Source organism: Amphiura filiformis, chromosome 15 (genome assembly GCF_039555335.1).
Source record: "Amphiura filiformis chromosome 15, Afil_fr2py, whole genome shotgun sequence".
In the NCBI taxonomy this organism is placed as follows: Eukaryota; Metazoa; Echinodermata; class Ophiuroidea; order Amphilepidida; family Amphiuridae; genus Amphiura; species Amphiura filiformis.
In genome coordinates, this window is record NC_092642.1 from 2,948,918 (window position 1) to 2,961,371 (window position 12,454).

Sequence of the window (12,454 nt, forward strand, 5' to 3'; positions counted from 1 at the left end):
GTAATGTATGCTGATGATACCTCTTTAATGTGTAAAGCTAAAAATGAATCTGATCTTAAAATTCAAATGGAATCATGTCTAAGTAGGGTAGCTGAATGGTTCAAAGTAAACAAACTCACTTTAAATGTTGAAAAGACTAAGTTTATGATCTTTGGTACAAACAAAATGCTTGAAAAGTTCAACAATGTACATTTATTATATAACAACAATGATATTGAAAGAGTAGATGAGTTTAAATATCTAGGTGTAAAATTTGATAGCAAGATGTCTTGGTCAGCTCACGTTGATAATGTTAGTAAAACTATTTCCAAAAGAACTGGTATAATAAAACGTATAAAATATTTCCTTCCATATAAAACCACTGTAATGTTATCAAATGCTCTTGTTATTCCCCACTTTGATTATGGCAGCATGGTCTGGTCAAATTTTAGTGTAGAGTACCAAAATAGGCTTCAGGTACTTCATAATAATTTAGCTAGAATAATTCTCTCAGCAGATATAAGGACACCAACTAATGATTTAATGAATACATTGCAGTGGGTTAAACTTGATCAAAGATGGCATAATACTCTATTAATGACTGTTTTCAAATGTTTAAAGAACGAATATCCATCATACTTATCTTCTCAATTTGATTTTGTTCATGATAACCATAATCATATAACTAGAAATCATACTTCTAATACATTGATTGTTCCAAAATTTAAATCAAATTCAGGTCAACGTATTTCTTTTCACGTCAGGGCAGCCTATGCATGGAATTCTTTGCCACCGACAGTAAGAGCGCAGATGGAAAATATGACTTTAGGCCAATTTCAGTCAAAAATTAAAGAAATTTAGGCCTGTCTTTATCTACATTTTGTTCATTTGCTTGCTTATTTTTTTGTATAAATATAATTATTGTATTTCTGTATTTTGAATCATGGTATTTATAATTTTCTTGTTTGATGATACCATTATACTTATTTGTAATACTAGTATATTATGTATGCTATTTTTGTAAATATTGTGTATCGTAATATATTTTGTTGCTATAACATGTATACAATGAGGGCCTGCTTGAAAAGCAGTGCTTGTCACTGAAGCAGTATTACCCTCAATAAAGAAAGAATAAATAATAATAATCAAAACAGGAAAGTTTGTCTCATAAACCCCCAAAATTGTCGAACTCTGAAAAACATATTTGTCTCTGAAACCATCTTCAAAGAAAAAGAATGTTTGCACGAGTTGTAGATGTTTTTGAAGTATAGTATATATTTCAACTAAGCCAGGGATTTTCGGGCGGGCTCGCGGGTACCCGCCCGAGATTACATTACCCAGGAAATATCCTGCCCGAGTGCCCAAAATTCCAATAAAAAAAGGTCTAGGTCCAGGGATACGACAAAATCGGGTACCCGTCCGAAAAATGCGCTGGGTACCCGGGCACAAAATTGCTCAAAAATCACACCCCTAATTTCAACCACCTCTAACTTTCACAATGTACAATGTATCCGGGATATCTGTGAAATCAACATACTTATGCAAGCTATTTCAAGCACACATTTGTGTCTGACCTATTAAAGATGTGTGAACACTCAGCATGTACTAATTGGTCATATTATGGATGTAGGATCCATTTCTTGTTTTTCACTGCCAAGACTGAAGACTCTCAGCACCTGTATAGGCTGCCTCACAGGCTGCCTATTGCAATGTGTTGAATTGATGTGGTGTTTTGCAGGTTTATACTTTGCAGCAAGGACTTAGGCAGCCAGCCGTGTAGGGAGTGTTTTACACACCCAGATTTGTAAATACACACCCAGTTTTTGCCCACATGGCCTATACTTTGTACACAAATCTTAGATTTACACACCCAGTTTTTTTAATTTACACACCCAAAGCTTCAAATCCTGCCTAAGACCCTGCTTTGCAGCATACTTAAATTAAAAAACAGTGTTCCTGACACTATTTAAAAATTATGTCAACAACATTGTTTCATACAAGTTAGAGATCATTTGAAAACATCCTCTTTGTGGAGGTTTGACAGTGGAGGACTGTGCATATATTTGGAGGCAAAAGTTCGCACAAACTATACAGCATTTCTAGGGCCTTTGTGGCAACTGTTGGCTTTATAGCAACCAAAATGGCTTCATAACCTGAATAGCTGCTTCATACACTTCTAGAATTTGAATGATTTTACTTCAGGATGTTTTTATAACCTTTAATATGAAAAATGTGTTAAGTCTGTAGATTTAAGGTCAATTTGCAAGAAGGAAAGGTCAAAATATTTGTAGGCGTTACATGTAATAGACCATTGTAGACTGTAACAATCACAACTTAGTTTACTTTTGTCAGGTGGCCTCTGCTCTCTACAATGTGTCTCAATAAAAGGGTGTCAATGAATAAGGAGTTTGTTTTTATGGGACTTATGTAGGCAGTGAAGTACATGTATGACAAGGCCAAAGGAGATTGAAAATGGAATGCTGATGTTTTTATTTGAGTGTTTTTTTTCTAAATGATTTTACAATTATTTTTCGACTTTTTGATGATCATTATTGGACAACTTCTTCAAAAAGAAAAAAGAAAAGAAAAAGAAAAAAACTTTCTGCATGCTTTTTTGAACCTTCTGAACTATGCACTTGCATCTCTCTTGAACTCAGCTGATTCAATGTCAGTTTACAAATAACTGTTTGTACGGGTCCCCCTATGAAAATGATAATTTGAACTGCAGTCTTGCCAAAAGTCCTGAAATCTAGAAATCAACAATAAGTCATAATGGGGGCATGCATTTCATCACGTAGCTTCTGTACACTTGGCAAACATCTTTTATTGAGTAATCAAACAGCATGAATTGCGGCTGACCTACAACCTTGGATTGATCATGAAAACAATGGCAATTCAATATCAATTATCATTGGAGTTCATTTTAGAAGCACATTTTTAGAACAAATTACTTGAATAACAATGACATTGAGTCTCAGTGGTGAATGATGTTATCCCAATATTGTTGTACATTATGTGACACAAAATCAATGCCGAATGCCCAAATAGCGAGCAGATACATGTGCGTATACATGTAGCATTGACAGTATGATATTGTTTCGCTAATTCTGGCATTTGTCATTTATATCATGTATTATTGAAGTTATGAAATAAATGTTTCTTGAATTGAATTGAATTGAATTGACAGCGAGGCGCAAAGCTAGAATCAACAACCTACATGTAAATTTTAAAAGACTTTGACTGACAGACAGACCTCATCGGTGTATTTGTGGATATGGTAGCTCTTTGAAATTGCAAACTTTGTACTAATACATTGAATTTATAGGAAATTAGTCAAGAAAGCCAATAATCGCATAATAATATCTAAGATTGCAGTTTGTGAGTTAAGGCCAATAATATTTAAAAATGAATGTTTTGGGTGTTTCCCCCTCCTGATGAGAAAAATCATGCACATTGGGCAGAAATGACACCTCTAAATATCAAGCCTTATAGGATCTTCTTTATATACCCCATACCATTCCTCTTGTATGTCAGCTTTATTTGCCTTGATATCTGAGTACAAACACAGCTAAGTCATGCTCCCCTCAGACCCACCTTAAAAATTAATGGTCATTAACCTCTCTATAGTCAACTTTGTACCATACTTATTATTTTATCTTTACTTACAATCATAAAGTTACAATAAACTTCATAGTTTACTTGATTAAATTATTTAACATTGTAATTTGCTAGATACCTAATTTCACAACGACAAATAGTCCATATATTTTGCAAATTTAAATACCTACAAATTTTGTTTTTTTGCCCAGTTTATTATATTGAAATTATGGATTGGCAAAATTTCACATCCCTTCAAAAATGCTGGTTTTATAGTATACCTGCAATAAATAGTTTAATATTGTTGACAACACGTACAGACCGTTGTGCATGTAATACTTTGTACTTTATTAGCAAGTTTACACTGAAACAGGCTATTCCTGTTGAAATTCATACAACCAAGAAAGACATGAAGTGTGAATTTCAAATGGGGTTACCTGAATGGGTGACTCCATTTGAAATCTACACCCCCTGTATCAGCGATTAAGGTCATGTCTTTCATAGGGGTGTATGGATTTCAACTGGAATGACCCAATGACTTGTAACATTATGAGCCAAAATGGTCTCATTGCCAATGGCACAGTTCATTTCCCTATACACCCAAAAATCTTACAAGGAAACCACTGTATACATGTATCCCATGTGATGCCATGACGCAATCACCCTGGGTCATATACATGTACGCACAAATCGCTGACCTGTGTCTAACGGTCGGGGATCTGGTGCTTGGAACAGGAGGGGTCTAACCGCATGTTTCTACTGGGGAACGGTTGGCAGGTAATGTGGTTTAGTTTAGAGTGTTACCGCTTAATGTGCTTAGTGGAAACAGATCGGTTCAAATTGATGCGGTGTGGACAACCAGCAACCGTGATCCACCTCAAGAGGTAGACCATGTGGTGTGACACCCGTTATTTCTGTCAGTGGAAACACAACGGTTAACGGTTGCTGGGTGTTGAACTTCTTTTAATGTACATTTTATGTATCACATCGTGACCTTAAAAGCAGCTTGGGGTCAGGAAAATATTTTCAGTACTTCCGGTACACACCACAAGCATTATTTTAAGCATCAGTAGAAATGTGCTGGTTGTTGCCTGAATCGGATTGGGTAATACCGGGTAAAAATACAGAGTGCTCAGTGTAAACACGCAGTAAGGTTCAATTCCTGTGGGTAACAAGAAATTTCTTCATTAATTTTCTCTCCTATTTCGTTCACTTCTTTTCCAAGTTTCAATAGCAAGAAACCATGGCCTGTGGTAGGGGCAATCTGCATTTGACTATCAAGCTCAAAATGTTGACCTCAAGTTACGGAGTATTGAGTTTCTGTACAGATCACAATCAAAGGTCATTGTATGAATGTATAAACCTATTAGGGTTAAAGAACAGTGTCCTGACAGATGAGAATGTTCCTCTACAACTTCCTGATGTAACACATTTATTCATGAGGTTAATACTATATCACTCTCAATGTATACTAATAATGCACATTGAAAGTAATAAGGTTGATACTGTACATGTCATTCCCAATGTACATTAAATTAAAGTTACTCAGAAAATAATGGCAATTCACAATACGAAGCGGTACTTGCTAATCCAATTTTTAACCTGCACGGTTGACATCGCTGTTCTAGCCACCATTGGATTTTTATGCGAGTGTGATAATATAATGTTGAAAACTGCTTCACGATAGAAGGATTCTGTGTGATCAATAGATAGAAAATGCCTGGCAGAAAATGGATCTACACTATAAATGTTTTAGTGTGAAGTGCCGTATAACCTCATTATATTGATGTTTAAACACACATGACATTATGTGTTGTATTTGTAGCAGGCCTTGGATGTCGACATTTTCCCATAATGCAGTGTGTATCTTAGCCTAGACCACAAGCAACTGCTGGAGTTGCATCATATTGTGAATTGATTGAATTCAAATTTCATTCTAAAATTATAATCTCACTCATTTTGACACAAGCCCTGTAAAAATTGTATGAAATTTAGAACATCTTTTAATTTTTTTTAATTAAAAAAGATTAACTTTTTGATGCTGTGGTAATTCAAAATAACAAAATTTTGTTGTACATGCATGCATCCTTGATAAGATATTCATGAGTTACACTAGTGTAATTTAGACTCCATAGAGGAACTAAGCAGCTTATATATATATCTACAGGTATTATCCTTCAATAGCAGGTTTCTTTGCTAGGCTACCTTATGCAGTTTTACACAAATTTCAGGTCTTTTGAAGAGACCAGCTCATAATTTGTGTTTCTTTGTGACCTTGTATTAAAATGTAAGAAAAATAGGCATACAAAAGTAGTTTCCTAAAATATTAGAGATAACAAAATATAAAACTACAAATAAAATAACAAATAATCTTGAACATAATTTAATACTTCTTGTCTTCTGCAGGTAACATGCAATATATATGTTTCGCCAGTAGCAACAAGATGTTTGTGCCTATTATACTGATTTTCTATGCTCCACTTCATGTACATGACCTTAAATTTCCAATGTTCACACCTTTTGTGTTACCGGGTACCACCCTAGAAATGGTTGCATGTAAACACTTAATTTCCTATTTTTAGAATCTTGTGAGAGCTAGACATTATTCATATATAAAAATTCCTTTAAAAAAGGAATGGGGCGCCCAATGGGAGCTTTAATGTGATTTGCTGAAAAATCCGGGGGCACTCCCACTTTGGAGGTGACGCGTATGTAGGGCTGTTAAGACCGCAGAAAGCATAATCTTGGTCAGCGATCAAGTTATTTCCCCGATAGCTTTATTCCGTGCAGATTTTCGTGTGGAGGTAACTTGATATTTGACCAAGATTCTGCTCGCTGCGTTAAGACCCCTCTTTTCACCATCGTTCTCACCCAAAGACCCCATTACCAGCACATGCTGTGTCACCCAAAGACCCCATAGTTTCCTTTAGATCTGTCACCCAAAGACCTAGACCCATATATTTCCATCTGAACAGCAACGAGCCTCGTCTATCACTGATTTTGTTAATTCTTTTGAAATTCATATAAAAAGTCTTAAGCATAACTATTGTCTTCTTGTGCTGAAACATGGGAGGGATCTGAACACATTTCTTTTGAATGGTTGTTCAATTTCAATGGAGTTTTCTGCAAAATGCAGCTTTATGCTTTTTACTATCCTATAAGAAACTGAAAATTGAATATGACCGACTTCAGACTGATTTTGCTTGATCACACCATATATTTTAAAAGGAACCGATTATTTTAAATTAAGTTGTTCTTAGTGCATTGAACTTTGCACATGGTGTGTGATATTGTGATGTGTTATATAAAGTGGACAGTGATTTTGCTCCGAGTATATTTTCATGAATATAAGCAAACGTTCATTCTTCTACTGTATGTACATGTATGTAAAATTTGAAAGTTAAAACTTAATTAGGTATATATTTTGATGATCAACCACTAATTACGTGTGTACTGTTATTTAAAAACCAATGTGTTTTAAATATTTTACATTTTGAGACTAGTGAAATTTAATTAGAATGCCTGCTATTGTTTTTTTCAATGCGTGATCACAACACAGTGTTGTGAACTTGTGATAAGTATGACCCAATATTGGATTCATCCATGCGACTTCATTGCATAAGTATTGTGAGCAGTCATGGTTTGGTGCTGGGCTCAGTTGTTGGTTTATACATTGTACATGGTACATGTTTTCACAGACATGATAAAGAATTACTATTTTAAGAGAGTTCAATAGCATGTGGCCTTTCCAAATGTTTGTTTTCTGTAGCTGTGTTTATTTTCAAATATCTACATATGACTTCTACAACTTATAATCACATTGGATGTCATTGACAAGTTAATAAACAAGTGCAATCATGTTTTGTACTTTCACCCATATTTTCCAGTTTGACATGCATTTCCCACTGATAAACAGTGGCTGTTCAACTATAGAATTAGGAAGAACTAAACCAGTTTGTGGCTCTAAAGCTCAGCTTCTGAGTCCAGATGGATCTTCATCAATTGTTGTTGCTCATCAGAGCAGTTTTAATATGTGACATGATCAAGGGGAATGAGTCACATGTCAACCCTGGTCAAAAATGAGATTTACATAGGTTTCTAAAGAGGACATTTAGAGCTTTCAGAAACTGAAAACCCCACATTGATACGACTATTCTTTGCAGAGTTATAAACAAAAGAATTTTAAGAGGGTTTATCCGATAGACTCAGATGGTAGGTGGAAGATGGGGGTCAGCAAATTGTGTTCATATTTTGTCAATCAAACATGTGTCCATGAGTATTTACAGTGGAGGTATTAAAAATTTGGAGGACCCCCACTGGGAGATACTGGACCCCCTCAAATTGACCCCCATGATTGTCTTCTCAGACACAAAAACTTTGAAATGTGCACTAACTTTTGATTAGGGCCACGTAATAACGCCAGCATCTGCAGACATTTTATTTATACTTCACAGTAATAATACATTTTTGTCTCGACATAACAATTAAAAATTCTTTGTACAACATTTGGGTTGTTCCATTTTCAGAGAGGGGTGTAATGGCCTTTTCAGCAATTGTGTAAATGTGAAAAATCCTAATTTTGAAGCAAAGTTTGCAAGATGATTGTGAGAGTTCCTCAAAATTTTTGTCAAAGTTATTTACTTGTTGGATAAAGTAGATATAGGTTGATCAATTGAGCAAATAAAAATCGTGGAGACTTTTTCCGTTTTAAAATGAGCACATCTTACTTTATGCTCTTTTTCAGAAAAGTGCAAAATACTAATTTTGAAGCAAAGTTTGCAAGATGATTGTGAGAGTTCCTCAATATTTTTGTCAAAGTTATTTACTTGTTGGATAAAGTAGATATAGGTTGAACAATTGAGCAAATAAAAATCGTGTAGACTTTTTCCGTTTTAAAATGAGCACATCTTACTTTATGCTCTTTTTCAGAAAAGTGCAAAATTGCGATATTTTCATGCTAAACTCAGGTACGGTGATTTTTTTTTTTTTTAAAAATGAAATTTGATGAAAAGGGAGCCTATCAGAAGTAAACAACATCAACAAAACTATTACATAATAAATTGGGGCCTAAATTGTGTTGGATAAATGCTTATAGAACAGGACTATTCTATAAAGGGGTTCAGTACTCCGGGTCAGTACTAAAATTCTGTCTGTGCTGATTTAAAAATAATCTTGCTTTATGCACCCTCAAATGAATATTACCTTTTTCTTCCAAGGAACGCAGGTAGGGCCCTACAATAATTATTTTCTATCACTATGTAGTTAACAACAAAGACAATAATATATTGGAACACTACATTGATCAAGTAGGGGTGTTATTGTGTTAAACATAAAAACGCTTATGTATCTATGATTCTCGATTTTTGAAATACCAAAAATGCTGACACATTATATGGATTTTGGGGTTTGTATTGAGGATCCTTTGATGGTCAATATACTAGTAAACTGCTCTCTTTCATCTGAGTGACCTCTGTCTATTAAGGGGGTGCAGACCACCAAATAACCTCTCCATCATAGTGAAAAGCATGTAAAATCAACATTTTTAAGCGGCAATTCTACCACGCATGACAATAGTTTTCTTTATTTTTAGCTGTATTAAATAAAGCCTAAATTTTCACTTAAGCTCCAATTTTGTCTATCTTTACAGGTAAGGTTCAGTTTTTATTAACAAATGTTAGAAAGTGATGGCTGCTATTTCAACATCGAAATTACACTAAAACGGGCTCTGTTAGCAGTTATTCGGAGAGGGCCTATACTTTTCTTGTGAAATCGAATTTGCTTAATGTTACTGGGGAAATTCGCTTAAATATTAGTATAAATGGCCATTGCCATGACAACTGCCTTCTCTTTGAAATCTCCAATACATGTAGCTTAAAATTAAAGAATCCATGTATATCAATAGTATACTTATAAAGTGTAATACAAACTTTTTTAAATGCAACAAATTGCTCAAAATGAAGAAAATGGGTCAATTTGGGGTCAAACTGCCCAAAATTCAAAGATCATAGATTACTGGGGAAATTCGCTTAAATATTAGTATAAATGGCCATTGCCATGGCAATTGCCTTCCCTTTGAAATCTCCTAATACATGTAACTTACAATTAAAGAATCCATATATCAATAATATACTCATTAAGTGTAATACAAACTTTTTTTAATGCAACAAATTGCTCAAAATTTGGGGTCAAACTGCCCAAAATTCAAAGGTCATAGGTCACAGAAAAATGTTGTTGCTGTCATCTGGGATGAGGGAGGCAACAAAAGTTGGTATATTGGGTTTTACCTTGATGATAATGGGGATGAAACGCGGGGGACAAAACCTTCGAGTGGATCACATGATGCGCGTTGGTACTGATACCGGAGAGGAAAATTAGCAGCGACCACATGGCACTGATGATGATATCTAGGACACTATCATGCAGCAGTTTGAGATTGTGCCTGTGACACTTATCAGTTTTCATAGCAACATAACAAGTAGCCATTAATATTATGGGTTTTTTGTAAATTTTACCTCATATTGTGGAGATGTCCTTACAAATTTTACTCCCAAATAGCCAGTATTGGGGATAACAAATTTTCTTTCCCTCATCTTATTTTAACATACCACTGTCACCGTAGAAGGTCAAGGGTCAATACACATGGCTTAGTTGGAGCTCTCCCATACTGACAGTGTAAAAAACGAGATCAGGAAAAGAGAATTTATTATCCTGATACTGGCTATTCCGGTAAAATGTTTAGGTCATGTTCACATGATGAGGGAATTTATCAAATGTTACTGGGGAAATTTGATTTAAAATTAGTGGAAACTGCCTTCTCTTTGAATTATCCTAGCTCACAATTAAAGAAGCCTCATATAATCAGTAATATAAAGTGTAATACAAACTTTTGTAATGCAAAAAAAAACTAAAAATGTAAATACAATAAAATCCATTAAACTATCAAAATTGTATAAAAGTCTACAGTGCAAAAATCTACATTTTTTACTTGATGTAACGTATGTTGTGTGTCTATTTCGTTTTTCCAATTTATAGTGTTATGTATAAGTTTTAACCTGTTGTCTAGCTTTTTCTGTAATTTAAATATGAGGTCTATGGGCCTGGTTCAAAATTTGGGTAAAAAAGGTGCATTGGGTCAGAAATGATCGTAACTCAACACATGAAGATTTGAGACTTCTTCTAACTGCATAGATAGATTGATTGACCAAAACAAAACATAGACTAGACACCAGAACCTGGTAAAAAGACCCAAAAATGACAAAGTTATGGCTAAAAATTCATTTTGGATTTTTGCTGTGCACATTCTTTTTTGAAACCCAGGCTTAACATTTTGTAATTTCATGTTGAAATAGGCCTAGGTTAAATAGAACATACAAAAAACCTTATCCCGAAGCAAGTCCCATTTATAGCCCACTCCTAGCATTAAGTTCCACCCCCAGGTTATTAGGATTTAGTACTTTGGGGTATGGGGCCCTACTGGGTCTAGTTCCTATAGCTGTACTGCTGCATGTGAAATGATTAAGAATCAGAATAGGAGCTTGTGATTTTCATAATAATCATAATACCACTAACATGTATGAATACGAGCTTGTGACATGAGAGGGGCTCATATTCAAGGAGCATTATCTACTGGCGATTTTACCAATATGCTGTAAAAGAGAAACCCCTACCCCTGTACTTGATTTGCATTCTTAAATGTGGTTCTTTACTCCTCAATGGAAAAACTGACTATTGGCTCAAGAAAAGGGACTGCTACAGTGAAAAGATCTTATATTTGATGTTGGCGTTATATACAGCATCATTATACCAATGTCACATATTGGGAAAATCCATGTTTGTGTTCTATGAAAAGTAAAAAAGTCTCCATGATTTTTATTGCATTATATAAATGACCTATGTACAGAGGTATTCTCCTGTAATGAACAATTAGAGAAAGATTGAGGAACTCCTACAATGACGTCACAAAGTAGAGGGATATTTCACTTTTTTTCAAAAGTTGTAAAATGTGAAATATGGGCCCCCACCCCTGTTCATAAATGGAACATCCCAATATAAACATTTGTTGTTTTATATTTTTGATAAAGACAAAGGATGAAAGAAGATGTGTAGAAAAATTTACTTTCATAGATGCTTGTCTTAGGTGCCAAAAAATTGTTCAAAAATGGCATAAAACGGCATTTTACAAGTCAGGGAAATACGTGTTAGGGGGCATATTTTAGGCGGCCCATATTTCTCAGGAGGGGGCATAGCAGATTTTTTTATACTGATTATTATGAACACTTATCCAAACTTATTAAATTGCCAAAATATGGTTGAAATTTGCTGACCCCCATCTTCCACCTTTTTCCCATGGCATCAGTATTTCTCAGAAAATCTCTCTTAACATCTTCTTTGCCAATATCTCAAAATCAATATTAGCGACATCCGACTCATTTCCCTTGATCGTGTCACATATGTCTTCCATAGGGGGTGTAGGGATTTCATCTGGAATAGCGTAATCTATTCAGGACAATTGCAATCTCATCTCCACTTGGTAAGACGATAGATTTATGATGGTTGTGTTTTTCTTTTCATTGCATAACAGGTCTTCTGATGTGATCAGCTCTGTGTTGATGAACCACCAACTCTAGGCAGTGTGCTGCTGCCATCATGACAGTGGTGAACTTGAGTGGATTGTATGTACAGGACACTTGAATCGTCAGTGTAACTAAGTGGATGTATTGCTTCAGCCTAATGCTTCATGTGTGTGACTTGGACTAATTCACAGTCAAGATGGGGGACACAGATTATGAGGAAGAGAAGATGCGCATGTATAGGGGAATTATATCCAGGTAGGACATGCAATGTATTACATGTATAATGACCAGGGGAAAACGGGGGG

The 12,454-nt window shown here is 35.0% G+C and overlaps 1 protein-coding gene across 2 annotated transcripts in view; it reads left to right on the top strand.

The window, feature by feature from the left end:
* LOC140171149 (ras association domain-containing protein 2-like) overlaps window positions 1–12,454 on the top strand; it is a 56,617-nt gene that overhangs the window by 17,925 nt on the left and 26,238 nt on the right. For both annotated transcript variants that reach the window (XM_072194335.1, XM_072194336.1), the window contains exon 2: window positions 12,158–12,404. In XM_072194335.1, the coding sequence (XP_072050436.1) occupies window positions 12,346–12,404 (59 nt within the window). In that variant the 5' untranslated portion in view covers window positions 12,158–12,345. The remainder of the gene's footprint in view (window positions 1–12,157; window positions 12,405–12,454) is intronic.